Here is a 24,021-nt window from a genome sequence, read left to right on the forward strand (position 1 = left end):
ATCTTTTTAAATATTTAAATATTTGACAGTTGTGTACATATATACATTGATTATTTCACCCTCAGGATACTCACTTTTTTATGTTGGGCACTCCTCACCCCCCCCCCCCCCCCCCCCGCCCCGTAATTCACTGAGTCTTGTTAGTACTTCCTGCTGGATTATTTTAAGGCTTTTGTTAGCTTGTTCTTCCACAGATGACCATAGAGCGAGTTCAGCAGTACAGTGCCCATGCCACTTTGAGAAGACAGAGTCCACAGCACTCTTTCTCCTTCTCTTGTATCCTTTCTAGCCCCTCTTCTTTGCTGTTCCTTACTCAAGTCTTGACTAGGAGAGTGCAGTGAATGGTATAGGAATTTCATGTTGAGCTGGTCTCAACCAGCACTTATTCTCAACACTTTGACTAGTTAAGAGTCTGCATTATCTGTTGTTTACTTTAGAAACTTGTCTGACCAGGCTTAGAGCAACACTGACCTATGGCTATAAACACAAACATTTAGGGCACGGTTCGATCACTTGTCCATTTAGCAAAACAGCAGGAGTAGGCTCTCATCACCAATCATCCCCATGAATTTCTGAACCATGGGTTTTTGACCAGATTTATTATACTGGGCATGTATTCTCTCTTGTGGAACAGGCCTAAGATCCAATCAGAAAGTAGTTGGCTACCCTTTTCCCTCCCAGCTGTTTGCATAGTACTTTGTGCCACTATGAAAGCTAGCTATTGGGGGAAGTTTTCGTGTCAGTTCCAGCTTGATTTCTCTAACTGTCCTGCAGCCACAGTATATGTGTCTCCAGTGGTAGTGGTAGTGGGCAATCAGAAGCAATAGAAATGGTCTGTGTTATGGGATGTGGGGGCGCTCTTGGGCCTCCCCGAACAACAACTTTGAAGGAGGTTGAAAACACCTTGTTTTGAAGAAACTTAGCCATAGAAGCAATGGCATCATAGTGTAAATGGCATGAGACATTAAACAGTGAAGTACTAGGTATTTTGTGCTTCAGTGATGTGGAACAGAAGAGATTAATTAGTTCGTTCACTTACTAACTTTGATAATGTTTTCTTTTTGGATGAAGATAATATGAGTATGTATGTAACATGTATTTTATGAAAGTTTTGGGATGAAATCTAGTGCCTCAAACTTGGTAGATACTAGGCAAATGCTCTACAACTGAACTGTAGCTCTGACTCTTGAAAGTCATATATGTTGCTTGAATCAGCTTTTCATAGAATGGAGAAACTAACAAGAAAAAAAAAAAAGAATCAGTATACTTCCTGGTCAGGAAAATCCAAACTGATTCAGTCTAGTTTTTTTGTGGGTTTCTTTTGGAGGTGGTGAGAGGGGTTGGATTTCTTGTTTTGTTTTTAAGACAGGGGTTCCCAGTAGCTATGGAGCCAGTCCTGGAACTCACTCTGGCCTTGAACTCATAGACCTATCTGCCTGTCAAATACTGGAATTAAAGGTGTGCATCACCACCGCCCAGCTTTTTTTTTTTTTGTCTAGCACTTTTATTATTTGTTCATACCTAATATCTGAGATGTGTCTTAAAGTATTATATTATATGCATACATATCTTGTGTCAGTTTTAAATTCTCTGCCACATTAAGAAATGGCAGTTAGGATAAAAAGCAGTTGAATTTCATTTTATTGATTCATTGTATCCAAAAGACTTAACCTTTCAGTATGTGACTGTTGGGTTGCATGTGAATTTCTAGAAATTTTTTCTTTCTCCTTTAGTATAGTGAAGGTTTTATATTAACTTAAAGTAAACAGATTTGATTAGTGTACTAGCTAAAACATTTAGATCATAAGAGCTTCCTGTGTCATTTTACTTCCAGCAAACCATTGGAATAAGTGACAAACTTTTATGCTATTTACCGTCTTCTATATAACAAAGCCTACTAGGAACTTGATTGTATGAGAAGCCACCATTATTTTGCCCATGATTCTGCTTGGCAGTTTGTCTGGTTTGGGTTCTCTGTGGAGTCTGTAGTTTTTGTAACTGGGCACCTAAGCAGTAGATTGAAGTAATGCAATAATAAAATCACATGTCAGTATCTTTATACACTGAATAGGCTTCAGAATTATCAAGAAAGGCAAGCTCTTCAATACTAGAATTTTTGCTAATCCTTTAGTAGCTTCGGACTTATTAGCTAAGCTAGATGTATAGTCAAACCCAGATTAGATTGTTCATATGGACTTCATGAATGGAACATCATTGTAATGTGACACAGAGGAACAATCTGTGGAGATTACTCAGTTGGTAAAGTGCTTGTTGCTTGTCTTTAACATGTGTTCAAATGGGTATTTGTACACTATGAGTATCTACAATAGACACACTAAAATAACTTAAAAAGAACAACTTCTAACTTTGCATTGTAACAACATTTCATAGACTTTACTTTTGAAATTTATGATTACTATCTCCAATACTTGTGAAATTATTGATTTGTTCCCCCTATACCGTCTACAAAATCTACTCGAGCTGCATTGAAGCCTTTGTTAATTCATTTCAGGAAATTTGTTACAATATATTTTAGAACTTTTCTTCTGCTTTGATTTGATTTGGGTTTTGTACTTGGCTCCTCGAGTTTCTAGATTCTGGGCTTATCTTCTTTTGATTACTCTTCCAAACTCTCATAGGACGTTCAAAGATTATTTCCAGATTTAAGGAACATCTCACCTGTGTGTGATGATCATTAAGCACTTGAATCTTTAAGTTTGATTCCTGAATAATTTTTTGTTTACTGCTATGCAGCTCTGCAAACTTTATTCTGTACGCACTCCGCGGAGAGAACCTAACATAAGGGCTGTCTTCCCTGGGCTAGCCTGTTAGCCTACCCAGAATGTGATACTGGTTTTTTGTTTTTAGTTTTTTTTTCATCAGTGTGTGAATGAATCCCAATATCAGAACTCTGTTGTTTCTGTATTTTTCTCTGTTTTTAGTTGTTTTGGATAAAAGACAAAACATAATCTTGTTACTACATCCAGATTCAAGTAAAGTCTTAAGTTTACTGACTTGGATTGGTGAAATTATTAAAATAATTTGTTTTTGAGACAGGATCTCATTGTGTAGACCCTGACTGGCCTAGAACTCCTTATGTAGCCCTGGCTGGCCTTGAATTCACAAGTGTTTCTGTCTCCCAAGTATTGGGGTTAAAGGTGTGCATCACTAAGCTTGACCATGAATAATTTTTGCTTAGGTAATATTGACCATGAATAATTTTTTAAAGTCTTTTATCTGTCTTCCTTGTATTTTTTCTTTCCCTCTCTTGATACATGGATCTGAGGACTAAGCACTTAAGATTTGTGTGTGTTGTTTTTTTGCATCAAGCTGAATATCTATATTCTTCAAGTCATTCCACTGCCACACACAAAACATACTGAGAACTGTGCCTCAGTAGTCCTTCATAGTTGGCATTTTGTAAAGTGTGTAAGATATTTTGGAGAGTACACATGAAAGGACTGTCTTTTTAAACATTGTAGAAATTGTGGCAATCTCCCCCCCCCCCCCCCCCGCCCCCAACTTTTAAAAGCTACAAGAGCTAGTTCCAGGACAGGCTCCAAAACCACAGAGAAGCCCTGTCTCGAAAAACCAAAAAAAAAAAAAAAAAAAAAGCTTACATGTTTTCCTTCATTAAATGCTAGATGGGTCAATTCTTTAAAAATAGTTGTTGCGTCGGGCGGTGGTGGCGCACGCCTTTAATTCTAGCACTCGGGAGGCAGAGGCAGGCGGATCTCTGTGAGTTCGAGACCAGCCTGGTCTACAAGAGCTAGTTCCAGGACAGGCTCCAAAACCACAGAGAAACCCTGTCTCAAGAAAACCAAAAAAAAAAAAAAAAAAAAAGTTGTTGCTTCAAGAAAAATTTTAATCACTTAGATAATCCAGTCTTTCAATTTTGTTTCAAACTTCTGTATTTATACTATAATATGTGGTTCTATCATTCCATAGATTATACATTTTAAAGGGATTTCTTTATTGTATGTATGTGTATATAGGTAAGTGACTTGTAGAAAATACTTAATTAGAAATTAAGGTGATGTTTGTTTAGAGTACTTTATAATATGATTCAATTATCAAAGTAGACCGTTGCTGGGTAGTGGGAGAAGTAGAAATCCTTTAACACCTGAGATTGTTCGTGTTGTAATGTGGTTGAATCTAGGGCTTCATGTGCATTTAGCAAGTACTCTACCACTGAGCTCTATTTCTCAACTTTGTTCTCTCCCTAGAGAGAATCTTGCTTATTTGTTCAGCTGGCTTTAAGCTATGATTTACCCTTCTTACTCTCCTGAATGTATAGGATTAAAGACCTTTGCCCCTAGGTCCTAAGGTAATTGCTTTAAACTGAAAATTTTTATTGGCATAGTGGCACTTAGGGTAAGGAGGTGCAACCTAAGTTTGAGGTCAACCTGGGTTACAGAGCAAGACCTTGTCACCAGTAAATAAACAAGTATATGAAAGAAAACAGACCATAGTGAACTTTGTCTTTCTAGATGCCTTAATTATTTTCCCTTCTTTTTAGCAATAGCCACAATAAGAAGGTACAAATGCACATGTTAGACTTGATGAGTTCTATCATCATGGAAGGTGATGGAGTTACTCAAGAGTTACTGGATTCTATTCTTATCAACCTCATCCCCGCACACAAGGTCTGTATAGTATCAAGATACTAAAGATCAGTTTACCTAAAGAAATCAGCTATTAGCCTTTTCCTTTTACGATTTTATATAAGAATTCCTATTCTGACGCTAGAATCAGTCTACAATGTCTAAAATATTTAATAGTTTTTATTCGCTTTTTTAAAAATGTGTATGGGCTTTTTTTTTTCCTGCTTGTATATTTGTGCACTATCTGTGCGCAGTGTTCACAGAGGCCTGAAGAGTGCCTGGAGTTACAGACAGTTGTGAGGCACTAAGCGGGTGCTGGGAATCAAATTCCTATCTTCTGTAAGAGATGCCACTGCTCTCAACGACAGGCCCCAGAAATGTGGTTTTAGCTTCTTTTTGAGAGGTGTAAGATGAGAGAGATGTTAACAGGTGTTTTTTGAAACATTTTTTTTTTTTTATTTTTTTTTTTTGAGACAGGGTTTCTCTGTAGCTTTGGTTCCTGTCCTGGAACTAGCTTTTGTAGACCAGGCTGGCCTCGAATTCCCAGAGATCCGCTTGCCTCTGCCTCCCGAGTGCTGGAATTAAAGGCGTGCGCCACCACTGCCCGGCTTTTCGATAAATTTTTAACATTTAAATATATGCCATGGCTACCATCTTTCTTAGATCCTTTATTTGTTATAATACATTGGTACTTAAGGAAACAAGTAGTCATCATTTCAGAAATAGGTGATCTGGGTGTGATGGCTCACACCTTTACTACAGTCGCTTGGCAGACAGATCTCTGAGGCCAGCTTGATCTGTGTAGTAGTTCCAGGCTAGCCAGTGTTACATAGTTAGGCCCTGTTTCAAAAGAAGGTTGATCAAGGCCCTTCCCAGCCTTTCCTTGTTGTGGTTTAGGAATTTGAATCTTTGGTGATCGGTCTACAATATAACTGAATGACACCCTCAGGACTTCTTCAAATATAACTGATTAAACAATGAAATATTTAGTATTTGGGGATGGGGAGGGAGCATGCATTTAGGATAATGTGTTTAGTGAGTTCATGTTGGTTTTAGTTTAGTAAAACTTTCTATAGGTTGGATTTTTGGCAGCCTGTCATATATATTTAGAGTTTGTTTTGTTGAGTTCATTTGGCTGGCACCTTTTGTGTAAAACCTTGAATGGAATTCATGTAACTGTTTTCATATTTTGGTAAATTTAAATACATAATTGTTCAAATGATATTATTTCATCAATTCATTTGTAACTTTGCATGATTTGTTTTTCAGAACTTAAATAAACAGTCTTTCGACCTTGCAAAAGTCCTGTTGAAAAGGACAGTCCAGACTATTGAAGCATGCATTGCCAATGTATGTATCTCTATACATTTATTTCAGAACTCTGATCCTTGGATTATGTGGATTTATTATAATCATATGCAGATACATTTCTCGTGAAGATGGTTTTTTTTTTTTTTAATTTTTATTTTCGAGACAGGGTTTCTCCGTAGCTGTTGGTTCCTGTCCTGGAACTAGCTAGCTCTTGTAGACCAGGCTGGCCTCGAACTCCCAGAGATCCGCCTGCCTCTGCCTCCCGAGTGCTGGGATTAAAGGTGTGCGCCACCACCGCCCGGCCTGTGAAGATGGTTTTATTTAGATAAAATATGAAAACATACATAAATATGATCACAGTTGGAAAACATGTAGCATAAATGTAAAATGCCTTTAAACTGGCCCAATGATAGATATAACTAAAATCTAACCCCTTCTGCATCTGTATTCGCACTTGCCATATTCTCCCAAAATTGTGAAACTTTAAATTCGTTTCTGGAATTTTTTTCCTTTTTTTTAAAAATGGGTCTCATTCTATATCTCTGGCTGGCCTGGAACTTTCTAAGTAGATCAGGCTGGCCTCAGAGATCTGCCTGTCTCTACTTTTTGGGTCTCTGTCTTTATCTGTATGCATTTGCCTCTTTATGTCTTCTGGGTCATCTTTCTAAAATAGTTTCTTCTTTAATAGATGTTTACAAATATATATTTTAAAAGACAGTGTGTGTTATGGGGAGCTGGAGGGTCACAGGATAATCTGTAGGAATCAAACTAAGCTCATCAGGTTTGGGAACAAATGACTGTCTCCAGACTTACAGTGTTTTTAAAAAATTCATTGACAGCTGAACTGTGGTGGCACGTGCCTTTAAGGACAGCACTTGGGAGACAGAGGCAAATGGGTCTCTGTGAGTTCTGAATTCATGGATAGCCAGAGCTATACAGAAAAATCCTATCTTGACATGCATCTTCCCCCCCATACACACGCAAGCATGTGCATAAGTTAATTCTGTAAAGGAAAAATTAAAATTAATTGAGCGTAATTTGTTCTTTGTCAAAAAGTAGAATTTTATTTAAAAAAATTTTACTACCTTAAAATAATAATTCTTTTATAAATTTACTTATGTACATCTATTATATTCTATGTCTAGCTCTATATTTATTTAGCTTTTTATTAATAATATAAGTGAGTATAAATTGACACTTATTTTCCTTATTGCCTTGTATTAAAGGTTTTTATCAATGCTTTCCTTTACTGGTCATCTTTGAGAATGCAGTTCTATCTATTGTGGAATTACCTCCTTATAATAAAATAGGGATTATTTAAATTGTATTAAATTGTTATGTCTGTTATTAAATTAAGACTTTGGTAGGTTGCCTTGAATGTCCTGTTCTCACTTATTGGAAATAACTATCGATAGTTAAGATACACTTCCATAAGTATCATATCATGCTTATTTGTGTGTATACATATATTCTTTTATATGTATAGATGTTTTTACTACATGTATGGGGGTCAGAAGAAGGCAACAGCCAGCTCCCTTAGGACTAGAGTTACAGATGGTTGAGAGATGCCATGTGGATGCTGGAAACAGTACCTGAATCCTCTGGAAGAGCAGCCAGTGCTCTTAACTGCTGAACCATCTCTCCAACCCCATTTGTGTATATTTTAAGACTGTATTTATTCTTTTCAAAGACTCCATTGAAATATTGAAATTTTATGACTCATAATTTAGCTATCTAAAAAGATATATGTAACTTTATGATTTCTGAAACAAATGCTAGCCGGGCAGTAGTAGCACACACCTTTAGTCCCAGCCCTTGGGAGGCAGAGGCAGGTAGTTCTCTGTTTGAGTTTGAGGCCATCCTAGTGTACAGGACAGGCTACAAAGCTACAGAGAAACCCTGTCTCGAAAAACCAAGAAAAAGAAATGCTGATTTGTATAGACCCGTTTTTTAACATTTCAAAGTCTGGTTCCCAGCTGGAGAGATGATGGGTCAGTGATAAAGAATGCTTACAGAGGACCCAAAATTCTCTTCTTAACATCCATGTCTCATAACTGCATATAACGCCAAATTCAGTGAATTCAGCACCCTCTGACCTCTGTGGTCATATTCTCAGAATATATATACACAAATGAAATCTATAAAAATTAACTAACATTCTCCTATGTGTATGTATGTGTGTGACAGTTGTGACAGTTGTAGTACTTTGGATATTAAATATTCTTTTTCCTGTATTCCTTTAGTGTATCCATGTATCTCTGGTGAGGGGGTAGGTGCACACAGTGCAGTTAATTTTCTTTGGAGAAGACCAGAAAATGGTATCACATCACCTGGAACTAGAATTACAGGCAGTTATGAGCCACACTTAAAGATCTTTGGGAAGTAAACATGGCTCGTTTATAAGAGCAGTGCATTCTCTTAATTCCTGAACCATTTTTAAATTACTGACTTTTGTGTCTTCAACCTTTATTTTTATCATCTAAGTCAAATTGTATTTGGCTTTCACTAGAAATAGAAAACAATAGAACACAGAAACTTAAAGCCTACCTTAAAATATTTATCACTCAACTCAGGAAAAATAGAATTCTTTAAAATTGAAATCAATTTAGAGTTTAAATTGTGTCCCTATAATGAATTACACGTGTTGTCTAAATTTTCAGATATGTCATCCTTATTTGAAGCACAACAGTAATCATTATTTTAATTCATGATTTGATAATATTTGGAAGTTTGTCTCTTGTTTAGATGTCTATCCTCTTACATGTTAGTAATTCAATAGCAATCTGCTGTTCCTTTCAGTTGTATGTATAATGCTCATAGTTCTCTTTGTGCCTATATTTATAGAAAAAAATTTAAAAGTAAATTAACCCTTTTTATTGTAATGTCTCCTATAGTTTTTCAATCAAGTCCTGGTGCTGGGAAGATCGTCAGTCAGTGATCTGTCCGAACATGTATTTGATCTGATTCAGGAACTTTTCGCTATAGATCCTCATTTATTGTTATCTGTCATGCCACAGCTTGAATTCAAACTGAAGGTACCCTATAGGCTTTACAGGGGAAAAAAAAATGTATATTTTGAAGATTTTTCACTATTTATCTTAGTTATCTTCTCAACATCGCAGCATGTCTACTTGTTATCAATTGATAAACACAGTGACAGAGATAAAGTATTGTTGTCTTTGAAATTTACAATATTCAGTTTTTTTATATTAAATAATATCCATATTTAAGTAGATACTAAGTTAATTTTATTTATTTTATAAATAATGGATTTAATCATTTTTTGCCAAATCAGTATATTGGGATATGCCATACACTCATACATATACCAAATAAATAAGTATTATATTATACACAAACTAAATAAACGCAACATTTAAAAAATTGATAAACTATTAATATAGAATGTTTTAAACTTTGTTCCACTCATTCATTAAAATGGATATTGTCAGTTCAACATATATCTTCATGAGATAATACTTTACTTAGATCAACACACTGTATATCAGCAATAAAAAGCTGTTTTACACCTGAAGGCCATTGCAGTTCACTTGAGGAACATCTTAAAATGAGTGCTTTAGGTCATCTTAGCAGTTTTATTTTAGTAGTTATAAAGTATTACGTGGATTGAAATAAATGGATCTGTAAATTAGTCATTCACAAGATTTCCTTAGATTCTATTGTTTGACATTTAAGACGTTAATTTTTTCTTAAAAGGTTAATGTGGTTAACTAGTAAATTTTGGAGGTACTAAACATTGATATTGCTCAGCATTGTTTTATTTATTGCTTGAGAAAAGTTTTTTTTTTTTAATCCATTTTGTTACTACTGTGTTAAAGCCTTAACACAATTGTCATTTTACATTCATTTTACACAAATGTAGATATTTTTTATTCCTACTCTCCAAAAATTTTCTGAAAGTGATTAATTTGATTTTTGAATTTTCAATCTCTTTAGTAGTATTGTTCTTCTTTATCATGTTTTTTAGTCAGTGGAGAATCATTGTTAAAACTGTCTATCAAAACCTTAAGTATTCTGTATTCATGTCGCTGTTTCAGTTGTCAGAAAGAGTCTTTATGAAAGAAGCTCACTAGGGTAGGAATTACTTGTTACTTTGTCCTTTGTGAAATTTTCTAAAGTCTTAGACAATGTAAAGATTTAATAAAGTGCTTATATTTGTACAAAATCTCTATAATCAATGTGTAAATAAGTTGAAAAGTAGGCATGAATTAGCACTCTGGAAAATAGAAACAGGCCAAGAGAACACGCAATCTAACATGGAATCAGACAAAATTTCTCATAGTAAACAAAAGCTTGTGCTAGTTCACATTGTTCATCATGATAGTTGAAATATAAAATGGTTTCTCCTTGAGAAGTAAAATGCAGCTCCCTTCATTGTGTCTTTCTCTTCGTAGAGCAACGATGGTGAAGAACGATTAGCTGTGGTTCGACTTCTGGCTAAATTGTTTGGCTCTAAAGATTCAGATTTGGCAACGCAGAATCGGCCTCTTTGGCAGTGTTTTCTTGGGCGGTAAGAGAAATAACTTAGAATTTTGTATGCTCCCAGAGTCCATATGATTGAGAATACATACACCAAAACATTAGTTGATATTTGTTGGCTTTTAGGATAAATTGTGGAGCAAAGTATTTATGAGGACAGTTTATATATTCATTGTACCACTTTATGTTTGAGTGTGTTTAGTGCAGCCTGTGGGTGTATGCTGAGTATTTTTATTTTGTAGCAAAATTTCAACCTTTAGTAATTAAGGTCATCAAAATCTGTTTTCTGAATTGGAGAATATTATTTATGGTAGTTTTTGTTTCAACATGATAAGCACTACTGTTTGCAAAAATGTTTCTATAGAATTGTGCATCTTCTCCCCCCCCCCCCCCCTTTTTTTTTGAATATAGGGTCTCTATTATGTAGCTCTGGCTGTCTTATGCTCACTCTGTAGACCAGGCTCTGTCCTTGAACTCATAGATCCACCAGCCTCTTCCTCCTAGTGCTGGGATTAAAGGTGTGGGATACCATGCTCAGTTCTTTTATATTCTCTATAGAATACATCAGCTATCAGTAACCATTGTTGTTCATAAATATTTTTATATTATTTGAAAATAATTATTATATTTATATCAGTAACCATTGTTGTTCATAAACACTTTTATATTATTTATTTGAAAATAATTTGCCTCATTAATATTTAACAATCTTCTATTTAGCTTTAATGACATTCATGTTCCTGTGAGATTAGAAAGTGTGAAATTTGCCAGTCACTGTTTGATGAACCATCCAGATTTAGCAAAGGACCTTACGGGTAAGCTTTCCTTTTTATAAGATAAAATTTTAAAAAACATTTATTTATTGATCATTTGGAATTTTTTTAGAAATTATAAGTTGAGATAATGTAAGCCTTATGGCATTGGAGTTAGATACAGAACACATGTACATTATTATAATATAGTAATATCCCTAATATGTGTAGAAAAAAGGGGATTATTTAGTTTAGATTGCAATGTTTTATTATTTAATTTAAAGTATTTAATCCTACCCATTTGGCAGTAGCAAATGAAAAGCTTTTATCAGCATAGTGCTACGTATTAAAAACCTAGTTAATTGCTTTTTTTGTTTTGATTTTATTTGTATTATAATTTGTTTAGAAATTTAAAGGGTCATTTTGTGTTTTATGTTATGGAATATATATATGTGTGTGTGTGTGTGTGTGTGTGTGTTCTCATTTGACCTTCCACAAAAAAAAAACCATTTCTTAAAATGTACTCTGAAGTAATAAGCCTAGTTTTATGTCTAGTAAAGGCTACTTAGTGATGTCTTATAGTAAATTTTAATTTATCTTGTATTTTGTAAATATTAATACAGACAAAGCTTAAAGTTTTTGGCTTTTTTATCATCATTCTGAACCATGAAAATTTATGTGACTAACATTGTCTTAATTGTTCCTTTTTAATCATAGAATATTTGAAAGTTAGGTCACATGATCCAGAAGAAGCCATTCGTCATGATGTCATTGTTACTATAATAACAGCTGCCAAAAGAGACCTTACCTTAGTAAATGATCAGTTACTTGGCTTTGTCAGGGAAAGGACACTGGATAAGCGGGTAAGATCTGGGAGTTTTGCTCTTCCCTCATTTACCATGTTCAAATTGTTTGCTCTGTATGTCTGGTATTATAACACCAGTTCAGCTTTTCTTTGAATAGCAGAATAACACTAAATCTGTAGAACTATTAGTTTTTATGTTTCAAGTGCACATACTACTTTTGGAGACAGGGTCTCACTGCTGTCCTGGAACTTGCTGTGTAGAACATGCTGACCTCAGACTTGCAGAGATCTGCCTGCCTCCATATGCATAGTCTTTGCTTATCTCTATTAGCAAGTATGTGGGTTCTGAATCTTTTTCCTATTATGGCATGGATTTTTTTAAATAATTTATTTTTAGTTTATGTGCATTGGTGTTTTGCCTGCATGTATGTTTATGTGAGGGTGTTGGGTCCTCTGATACTGGAGTAACAGACAGTTGTGAGCCTCCATTTAGATTTTGGGAATTTTACCTTGGTCCTCTGGAAGAACAGCCAGTGCTTTTAACTGCTGAACCATCTTTTCAGCCTCAAGGGTATGGATTTTTCTTATAGCATTTCTGTATAAAGTAGAAATAGGTAAATGAAATAATTTGATTTTCTGCACATTTCAATTTGCAAAGGGCAAGTCATTGGTTATGTATATTTACTTATATTTGCTTAACTTAGCTGAATCTGTCAATCAATTCAGTTAAAAGAATATCTTACTTTCTAAGAAAAAATATTGTTTGCACAATGCCTGCTGAGCTAAAAGCAGAAATGGTTCTGTAATTACTTTATTTTGCTGTTTCTGTCATTGAACGCAGTTAGAAACATGGCCTGATAAGGAAAGGTAATGTTTTAAACAATGACAGTAGTTACTAAAGAGGAGATGAGTCTATCTTAAGAGCCAGACTTAACTATGTGGCACTTGCCTTTAATTTGGAGGCAGAAGCAGGGGCGTCTCTGAGTTCAAGGCCAGCCTGGTCTACAAAGTGAATTCCTGGATTGCCAGGACTACAGAGAGATACCCTGTCTTAAAAAAACCAAAAATTTAAAAAAAGAAATAAGTAAAGAAAGAACCATACTTGTTTTAGCAGCAGTTGCAGTATAATTAGAGTATACTGGTCCGACTGACATTTTTGAAGAACTATTGTTTTCTAGGAATGCATAATTTAGGTGTTTTCAGGGTATACTAGTATGTTGTGACACGCTACCAGAGGTTGTCTTTATCTTCTTAGTTTTAAAATAGTCATGTGACAGATGTTGAAAAAGGAAAGGACACTAATTTATTTAACGATGACAGTAATTAAAACTTTTGAGTGTTGGTTTTGGCGCTAAATTTTCAAGTAATGAATTCACATTACTGAATCTCCTCTTCCCCTTGACTTGCAATTACCTATCAAGGGCATAGATGGTTAGTGTGATATTTCTTCCTTTGTGAAAAATACTGCCCTTACTAATTTTTATCTCATATTTTCACAGAGGTAAATAAATTACTCTTCCTGACTGCATGATCTGCTCTATCATTTATGACACATTTTTAGTTCATGATTTTGGTCTCTTCAGTTAGTTTGACGTCCATTACGGAAAATGGTGGAACAGGAATAAATCTTAGATTTCACTGCTCACATTACTGAGTTTCATTCCATGCATTCAGTAGACTAAAAAAATTATTCAAAAACTTAAGAGAAAATACTGATTTAAAATTAGCCAGAATGTTTTCTCTCCCCTTGTAAAAACAAGGATTATTTCCCCCCTTCCCCCCCCCCCCCCCTTTTTCCTTGTACCTCTGGCTGTCCTGGAGCTCTCTATAGACCAGGATGTCATCAGACCTACAGACATCAGTCTACCTCTGCTCCTGAGTATAGGAATTAAAGGTGTTCACTATCATTCCTGGCCTTTTTCCCTTTTTCTTTTAAAGACAAAGTCTTGGGGCTGGAGAGATGGCTCAGTTATAAAGAGCATTGGTTGCTCTTCCAGAGTTTCTAAGTTCAATTCCCAGTACTCATATGGCAGCTCCCAAGTGTCTATAACTGTAGTATTACCTCTTCTGGTGTGCATACATGCATGCTCATATATGTTAATAAATATTAAATACAAACAGGCTTTCTTAAAGCCCAGGCTGACTATCACAGCTAACGTTGACCTAGAATTTCTAGTTTTATTTTCTCTACATTTGGTGCTTGGGATTCCATGTTTGCAATGATGGGAATCAAATTTGGGATTCTGGGAATGTTAAGTGAGCACTCTTCTACTGAGCTACATTCCCAGGCTCCAAACCTTTGTTTATTTTTTTTTAAAGATTTTTATTTATTATTGTTATTGGTATGTCGGCGGGGGGGTGATTCCTTGTAGGTCCCAGGATTGAAATGGTTACCATGCTTGCCAGCAAGTATCCCAACTTGCTGAACCACTGCCATTTGATGAAGTCTACAAAATGAGGAAGTTCACCAAAGACAAACAAAAATATTCTCACCAACTTTGTTTTTCCAGAATTCTTGATTCTGAACTTTGTTGTTATTTACAATTAAGCTCAAAAATATATAATTAAGAACTAAAACAGAAGTGGGGGGGAGGTAGCACACGCTTTTAATCCCAGCACTTGGGAGGCAGAGGCAGGCGGATCTCTGAGTTTCAAAACCAGTCTGGTCTACAGAGCGAGTTCAGGAGAGGCTCCAACCCTACAGAGAAACCTTGTCCCAGAAGAATAAATAAATAAATAAATAAATAAATAAATAAATAAATCAAAAACCTAAGACATTGAAGCCGTTTGTGTACAGAATATATTAATATAATTTACAATTTTCATTTTTCCTTTTATTTGCATCATTACATATTTAAAGAATTGAAGTGAATGAAATCTGTACTTTGTTTAGTTGGAGGCAAACTAAAATAAATTGGTAAATCATATAGCAATACTACCATGGAAAATTAATGAAGGAACTGGTATCTACCAACAATAGTTGTAAAAATGATTAGTAAGACAGTTTTGCGGAGCTGCTTATGAGAAGATGCACTGTGTTGCTGTGGATGACATAGTATTTACTACAGAGCCTAGTGGCTTGCTCATCTCATAAATGCTATTTTTCTAGTGGCGAGTAAGAAAAGAAGCCATGATGGGTCTTGCTCAGCTTTATAAGAAATACTGTCTTCATGGTGAGGCAGGAAAGGAAGCTGCAGAGAAAGTCAGCTGGATAAAGGACAAACTTCTGCACATCTACTATCAGAACAGCATTGACGACAAGTGAGTCTAATAGTTTGATAAAATTGCTTTTTATTTTAAAATATTTCTATATAATTTTATGTAATTTATTACTACATATAGAAATAGTTTTCTGTATATTTGTACATATGGTACTTAAATATGATTCTTCTTAATAATGTAAGTAGTGTAACAGTAGTAAAAAAAAGTCTGGACTTAGGAGTAAAGCAGGATAGAGACTAAAATCTACATCTGTCTCATCATTTTTATTTATATGTTCTTCAGTTTTAAAACTAAGGAAGTCTAATAATGAATTTAGATTGGAGATAAGAAAAGTCGGATGTGCCTATTTTCAGGAAGTAATGATGGTCGATCCTCCTGTTTTTATTACATGACAGAGTAGGCAAGGAGCTGAACTACATTCAGGAAGCTGATTAGTTTCTTGAGAATTAGCTGTCCTTGGTATTACAGTTTTCTATTAGTGCTACTTATAGTCTGTAGTTTCAGCCTGCTGAAGATTATCTGGGACAGTCAAATACCTGTGTTTACGAATGACATTTAAGAAAACAGGGCTGGTGCTACACACTTGTAATCCCAGTACTTTGGAGGCTCAGGCAAAGATTCAAAGCAAGTTTGGCTTACGTAGCAAGTTTGAGGGCAGCCTGGAATACATGAGACTTGGATTATTTAAAAAAAAAAAATGAAAAAAACAAAACACCAATCTCCCCTCCCCCAGAACTGTCAGAAAGAGAATAAACAGGACCAGTGCTGGTAATCCCAGCGCTAGGAAAGGCTGAGGTAGAAGGAACTCCCCGAGTTGAAGGCCCGCCTGTGTTACAGTGTGAGACTCTGTCACCTTGGAGTAGCATTCAAGCACTCTTGAAGAAATGTTTTATGATAGATTGTGAAATTAGCTTCAAGTATAAACTGGATACAAAGTCACTACTGAGACTCTGTGAAGGAAGGAGTAACTGTGTACTGACGCTTTTCATTATTTTGGGGCACATAGATTGGTTTAGTAACATTATACAAAATGGTTAAATTCACTTATCACCTCTTAAATAGCATAATTGTTTTTGTGTGTTTGCTTTCCATAGACTCCTGGTAGAAAAAATCTTTGCCCAATATCTTGTTCCCCATAACTTGGAAACTGAAGAGAGAATGAAATGCTTATATTATTTATATGCCAGCTTGGATCCAAATGCTGTGAAGTAAGTTACTTTTCAATGGCTCATATGTTTCCTACGTGAGTTTTTTGGGTTTTTTTGTTTTTTTAATGGGTGTCTGTGTGTGTTCGAGCGTTCATGCACACTTTTGATAATGATGTCAGTAATAGAGTTTCAAGTATTCAATTAATTGGTGTGTAAGGGTATTTAAACTACCAGCCTTGCTACATAGTGAGTTTAATTCTGACCAAGCTACTTCATCTTGACTGAAAAGAGACACACATATAAGTGGACTAGGGTGCCATTCATGGTGGTGCACAATTTTAATCCCCATGCTCAGGAGGCAGAGGCAGGTGGATCTCTATAATTTCAAGGCCAGCCTGGTCTACAGAGTGAGTTCCAGAACAACCTCAGTTCTGTAAAGAGACACTGTCTCAAAAAAGTTAAAATAAAACAAACAAACAAACAAAGAAAGAAACCTAGGGATAACTCATTGGTAGAGATCTTGCCTGGAATTCTGGCATGCCCAAGGCCTTGATTAAACATCAAACACACAGAGAATGCATAAAACACTGCAACTTCAAACTTAAAGTTGCAGGAATAGCAGAGCACATAGTAGTATCTATCATATTTGACCATGTGTAATCTGTTTAGTCTACCTAATCACATTCTTTTTCTTAATGATTGGAGAGACATTTACAGATTTGTAGCATCTTCAAAATATTTCAGTTGTTTGTGTATGAAGAAAGACCTCTTACCTACATAACCTTTATATGACTTAAAATTTTAAAATTTGGGGCTGGAGAGATGCTCAGTGTTTAAAAATAGTTGTTGCTCTTCAGAAGTCCTGAGTTCAGTTCTCAGCACCCACATCTGGCTGTCCACAACTGCCTGTAACTCCTGGCCTTTGAGGGCGTATGTTTACATGGACACATAATAAAACTGATCTGAAAAATTTTTAATTCAATATGCAATAATTTACTGTATTTAAATTTTTTAAATTGTCTATGTGTTACCTAGTGATAAACCATCTGTGATTTCATATTACATATTTAGTTTTTACATTTTTTAGAACAGTGTTGCGTAAATATTGTATCTGGTTATTTTATACAATTTGGCCTAAGTTTGGGATCTTCCAATCTATGTTTTTCTTGTTGGATTGAGATTATGCATTTTCAATAGAAATCCCATGGGCTAATGTTGTGACCCTGAGACATTTTAGCAGGTGTTATTCATCTCTCTTTGGAAGGTTCGTGGTGGAAGCTAAGGCCCCTTTCAGGTGGCTGAATCTTGCTGTTAATTGATATCTTTTGTATTTCTTTTTCTTCGCTCCCTTTCAGCAGGGCCTTTTGTAACTCAGACTAGGCTTTAACTTGCTATGTAGCTGAGGATGATCTTTAATTTCTGGTTGTAATACTGGCATTATAATAGGACACTTGGAACACACAGTTTATATAGTTCTGGGGTTGGGACCCAGAGCTTTGTGTTTGTTAAGCATGTACTCCACTGCCATCAGTCCTCCATTTATATTTATTTCTACATATCTAGACATGAGTATTGAGTCACCATAATTCTTAGAAGTGCTCTTGACAACTGGAATATAGAGGGGATTTGTGTGAGGTAGGAAATCTCTTTCTTTTCCTGTATGTCTTGACAGGGTCTCATGTAGTCCAGGCTCGTACATAGTACAGACTAATGATCTCCCTGCTTTGGCTGCCAAGTGCTAGGATTACAGGCATGCTCTACTATGCCTGGTGACAGTTCAATTCATTTTTCAATTTTTTTTCCTTTTTTTAAATATTTATTTATTTATTATGTATACAACATTCTGTCTGTGTGCATGCCTGCAGTCCAGAAGAGGGCACCAGACCCCATTACAGATGATTGTGAGCCACCATGTGGTTGCTGGGAATTGAACTCAGGACCCTTGGAAGAGCAGGCAATGCTCTTAACCTCTGAGCCATCTCTCCAGCCCTCATTTTTCAATTTTTATATGATTGTATGCATGTATGTTCAAGTGTGCATGTGCAGCAGCATGTATGTAGACATTATCAGTCCTTGTCAGGTGTCAGTCCCTGTCTTCCACCTTGTTTGAGACAGGACATTTTGTTGCCTAGTCTCTGCCAGGCTAGTTAGCCCTCAAGCTTCCAAGTATTTTTCTCTCTGTCCAGTATAATCATAGGTACACGGGGATTATTAACATGGATTACTGCTTTCCATGTATTCTGGGATATGAAGAAAGGTCTTTATTTGTATATAGCAAATATTTCCCACTGAGCATTTTTCTAGCCTAGCATTTAATTTTTTAATTATGATTACATTATATCCTCTTTCCCTTTCCTCCTTCCAACCACTTATGTATCCACCCTCCTTACTTCCACTTGAATTCATGACCTCTCTTTTTCTTTGCTTCATATTGGGGGGTATTAACACATGAGCCAAAATATATAAATACAGCCTGCTGAGTTTGATTAGCATTGTTTATATGATTTTAGGACTGATCACTTCGTACTAGATAACTAATTAGGGGGCTCATCCCTAGGGAAGACTATTTGTTACCTCTAGAATTTCTTTAGTTCATTATGGTTCTTTGTCGAGGGTAGGCCCCATGAGATTTCTTCCTTCCGTGTTAGCATGTCTATTGGTGGTACCTTGTTCAGGTCTTGTTTAGGCAGCCTATTGAGCTACTGTTAGTAAAGCTTCCCTGTCCATTGTTAAAGGTACAATCTTCCCAGATTTCCTGGTCCTCTGGCTCCTAAAAATATTTTTGCTCTTTTGTCTGTAATGTTCCCTAAGTTCTAGTTACCATGGTCATGTTGTAGATGTGTGAGTTAGGGCTAGTCACAACAGAGTCACTTACTTTTTGCGTTTTGATTGGTTGTTATTTATTGTAATGGTCTCTATCTATTTCAAAGGGAAGCTTCTTTGATGAGGGATGGGAGCTACATTTGCCTTTGGGATAAATATTTAGAATGCAGTTAGGAATTATACCAGGTTAGCAAAGTCGTGGTGTAATATGTTTGTCATAAGATTTAGGACCTCAAACCTGGCTAGGTGTCTCCCATGATTGTCTGTCTCTTTGTTGAAGGATAATGACACTAGAGAGCTGTTGGTTACTAAAGATATGAGTGCAGCTATTGCATCCTTGGGTCTGTTGTACTATCTAGTTGTGGTTCATAGGTGTCACAGCTGGGTAGGAGTATTGGTTTGCTTCCTTCCCTGGGCTGCTTGCATGGCACTTTGTGGTGCTGTGAAAGCTAGTCCTCAGGGGCTCTTGAGCAGTCTTCATCTCTCCTAGGTCTATTTTTCTGGCACTCGATAATCCTGTGTCGTTTATTTATCTCTACTCCACTTTCTGTATACCCCCCCTTATACTCTTTAACACCTTTCATTTTTCTGTTTTTTTCATTAAACCAGAACTCTCCAGCTCCCTCTGCTTAGAATTAAAGCTTCTTTCAGTCCATTTATGACCTTGGCAAGATCAAATTGATTCTTTGATCCAGGGGCATTCACTCAGTGGTGAAATGCCTGCTAAATTTAAACTTCTTTAAATTCTAATAAACTGTTGTTTAAATTTTTTATGTAGGAAATTAGAAATAGCACACTTAAGTCATAAAGTTGAATAGTTTGCAGTATTGTTAAATGTTATCTTTTCATGTTTATAACTATATACAGAGCTCTCAATGAAATGTGGAAGTGTCAGAACATGCTTCGGAGTCATGTGCGTGAACTGTTGGATTTACACAAGCAGCCTACAGTAGGTTTATGATTTTTGTTTTAATTTATATATTGCAAGTCACTATTTTTTCAGTAATATGGTGTAATGAAAGTATTTCAAGGTGTTTTAATTTCCAAATGTTGGTTCAGCTGTTTTCAAAGCTAAATTACATTCTTAGTTTGTTTCTTCTTTTTTTTTTTACATTTTTTTTTGTTTGTTTCTTGTTTTCAATATTTTAGCTCAAGCTAGCCTAAAAATCACTGTGTTGCCTGTCAAATTGCCAACAGTCTTCCGTTCTCAGCATTTGGTGGCTGGGATGCTAGTCATACATTAGTTTCTTTTCTTATTTTGGTGTCAGAACACCCGACAAGTTCAAAAGCAACTTAAGGAAGGAAGTATTTGTTTTGGCTTCCAGTTAGGGCACAGTTCACCTAACCAGGAATGTGTTACAGCAAGAGCATAGGCCCGCTGGTTATGTTGCCAAGGCTCACTGGGAATTCCTGGGCTCAAGCAATACTCCTATCTTAGTCTATGATATGACAAGCACATGCTACCACAACTTGCTATTCAGTCTCCTTAATTTTCCTGATAATATCTTTTTTCTTTCCTTTTTTTTCTCTTAATATATGTTCCTTTTCTACTAATCTTTGCTAAAAACTCTTTCTCTTTCTCTCATACATATAAACACATGCACGGCGACAAGTAAGGTCAGACTATGATGAGTTATTTAAAGATGATGAACATTGTTCAGTGTATTAATTTTTTTCCAAAATATTGTTAATACAAATGACTAGTTCTTTCATTTTTGTTTTAAATTTTAGTCAGAGGCTAACTGTTCTGCCATGTTTGGAAAACTGATGACCATAGCAAGTAAGTATGTTTTATTACCCAGTGAGCATGTAATAAATATCAAACAGGCTTTTTTTCATATATATCTCATATATGAATTTTTGCATGCATATATATGTATTATATATGTCCCTGTTCAGTTCCCTGGAGCTGGAATTACTTATAGATATGCTTGTGAGCCAACATGAGGCGCTAAGAATTGAAACTGGCTCCTTTCCAGGAGCAACAAGTAGTCTTATCTGCTGAGCCATCTCTCCAGCCACTTAAAACAGGTTATTCATTTATGAATAAATGATAAAAGATATTCCTTAATTTCGTTTATAAGAGCCCTTTGTCTCACTGTCTTTTACTGGGTCACCAATATTTATTTATTTTATAATATTTTGTTTTTATTTTTAATTATGTGTAAGTTGAGTTTGAGTCACATACCTGAGGAGTCCAGAGATCACAGATCCTCTGGTGTTACAGCAATTGTCAACTACCTGATAGGGGCACTGGGTCTTTAGCAGGAGTGGTAAACACTTTTTCTAATAACTTATTTATGTTTATTTTATGTGCATTATTGTTTTGCTTGCAAATATGTCTATGTGAGGATGTCAGATCCCCTGCAACTGGAGTTACACACAATTGTGAGTTGCAGTGTTGGTGATGGGAATTGAACCCAGGAGCCTCATTGTTCTTAACTGCTGAGCTATCTCTCTAGTCCCTTCCCCTACAGTGAACACTCTTACCTGCTAAATCTTTTCTCCAGCCCCCCACCAGTGTTTTAAAGATACTCTTTCTTTTCTAATATTTATTCTCTTCATTTTATAGAGAATTTGCCTGACCCTGGGAAAGCACAAGATTTTGTAAAGAAATTTAACCAGGTTCTTGGTGATGATGAGAAGCTGCGGTCTCAGTTAGAATTGTTAATCAGCCCAACCTGTTCATGCAAACAAGCTGACATTTGTGTGGTTAGTGAATTATGCTTTTATAATTTTTTTCTAATAACTTGGAGAAATCTGTATTTTGTTACATATATTTTTGTGTTTCTTTTAACCGTATGGTAGATGCTAAATTACTTAGTAATATATCCAAATGCAACTAAATTCTCCTTTCCCAAAGATCTGAGCCAGAGAGACTGGTCCTAGGGAATGACCAAGACTTTTTATTTAATGTGTGTTTCTTCGCTTAAGAAATGGAAAAGAATTTTCATAATGTTTTGTATGCATGCACTTCCTTCTTTTTTTTCTGAGCATAGAAAAAGTCTGCCAATAATTTAGTTATAATCATGCCATCATACAGGATTGGATTTGTAGAAGAAATAAATTCTTTTGTAGACTTCTCTCTTGCACTCCTTATTTTCTAGGAAACTAGTATGATAGAAACTTAGAGAAGAAAACTTTGTGTCTTCAGCACTTAATGCTGTTATGTGTTTGGAATACATTATGCAAAGATAGGCTTGAACATGAAGAAAAGATTAGTATTTTGGTTACTTATTTTTACCTTTGTTCTGAAAAGGATTCAAATTCACAATTATTTAAATATGTAATGAGGTATTAAAGATTATAATAGATGTTCTTACAAAGTGGTCAAGGAGCTAAAACAGTTTTTATTCTTTGTGGGGAACTAAACTGATCATTATGTGAGAAGATGTGCTGTAAGGTCCATTGGATAAGAGAGCTCTTCTTACCCAGGTGCATTCATTAGCCAAGTGTCCTGATATTTTCTCCTTTGCACTTACCTGAATAATTTGCTGCTTTAAAGATTACATGTACTTAGAATTTAGTAGTGTTGTAGGTTTCAAAGAATCTTCTCATATAATTGGATTGATACAGTTTAATGACTTAATTACCCATGCGACCATGTGGTTTAAAGTTTTGCCTATAAGGACAATGAAATGTTAAAGGACGTTTTTCATGCTTCATTTCATAGCAGGATATAGTGACTAAATTACAAGTAGAGCCTGTATTTCATAATGTGTGATAGTGTCATTTTTTTTTTTTGTAAGAACCAGTTCAGGGGCTTATGATCATGAGGTGTTTTGTTACTGATTAAAAAAGCATGAAGACCTGAGTTCAAGTGCCCAGATCCCATGTAAAAGGTGAATCGTGCACCTCATCTTAATACTGTAGAGGCGAAGACAAATAGGTCCTCCCTGAGGATTCACTGTTTTAGTCACAGGTGTACACATGCACACCACACACACATAACACAAAGCAAACCAAATACCACACACCCCTCCAAAAAAAATGATGATGAAACTATAATCAAGGGATACTTTGATTTGAGAGAAAATAGGGACTTTACTTGAATTTGATAATAAGAGCAATAGCATGAATCCCTTGGTTATACCAGAAATATATAATAGGCTTCAAAAATATATATTTATGGGGCTGACTTCATGACTCAGCTGATAAAAATTCTTGCCCCCAAACCTTAGAACCTGAGTTCAATTCTTGACATCCTAATGTGAACAAGAAAACTGAGTTCCAACTTGTCTTTGAACTCCACATATGTATGCATTCATTCACTCACACATGCACCGCGTGCACACAAGCACACACAATAAATATATGAATAAATAAATGTAAATAAATTACAGAGGTCTGTAATTAAAATATCCAGGAACGAATGCAATGAGCAGGCAGTGCATGCAGTCATTGCTTCTGGCTTTAAGAATCAGGAAGGTGGAGATAAAGACTATATTTGTCTGAAAAATAGCTTGATAGGTATGATAGTGCTTGTCTGTAATCCTAGCCTTTAGGAGGTGAGGGGAAGAAATCACCATGAGTTCATGTCCACTCTGCAATCCATAGTGAGATCCTGATTGTGTTTGTTTGTTTCTAATAAATGAATAAAGCAGAGCAAGTCAGATAGCTTGGTGCATAAAGGTACTTCCTGTGAAGCTAGTTGATTGAAGATTGATCCTTTACCCAAGTGGTGGAAGGAGACAATAGAATCCTTCAAGTCAGTCTCTTATTCCCACAAGACCTCAGTGATGTGCGCGCGTGCGTACACACATACACACACACACACACACACACACACACAAATACATATTTTCCCTTGATCATGTTTACACCATTTTAATTTATTGTTACTTTTAGTAATTTGT

The 24,021-nt window shown here is 35.7% G+C and overlaps 1 protein-coding gene across 1 annotated transcript in view; it reads left to right on the forward strand.

The window, feature by feature from the left end:
- Window positions 1–24,021, forward strand: part of Pds5a (PDS5 cohesin associated factor A) — a 101,808-nt gene that overhangs the window by 36,198 nt on the left and 41,589 nt on the right. Inside the window, exons 6-16 of the mRNA XM_041671205.1 lie at window positions 4,520–4,646; window positions 5,874–5,954; window positions 8,810–8,950; window positions 10,331–10,446; window positions 11,136–11,230; window positions 11,885–12,030; window positions 15,082–15,233; window positions 16,289–16,402; window positions 20,033–20,114; window positions 20,897–20,945; window positions 21,738–21,877. Coding sequence (XP_041527139.1) covers window positions 4,520–4,646; window positions 5,874–5,954; window positions 8,810–8,950; window positions 10,331–10,446; window positions 11,136–11,230; window positions 11,885–12,030; window positions 15,082–15,233; window positions 16,289–16,402; window positions 20,033–20,114; window positions 20,897–20,945; window positions 21,738–21,877 — 1,243 coding nt within the window. The remainder of the gene's footprint in view (window positions 1–4,519; window positions 4,647–5,873; window positions 5,955–8,809; window positions 8,951–10,330; window positions 10,447–11,135; window positions 11,231–11,884; window positions 12,031–15,081; window positions 15,234–16,288; window positions 16,403–20,032; window positions 20,115–20,896; window positions 20,946–21,737; window positions 21,878–24,021) is intronic.

This window comes from Microtus oregoni, unplaced genomic scaffold (genome assembly GCF_018167655.1).
Source record: "Microtus oregoni isolate MIOR12 unplaced genomic scaffold, Mior012 000021F_ref0000039, whole genome shotgun sequence".
Classification (NCBI taxonomy): Eukaryota; Metazoa; Chordata; class Mammalia; order Rodentia; family Cricetidae; genus Microtus; species Microtus oregoni.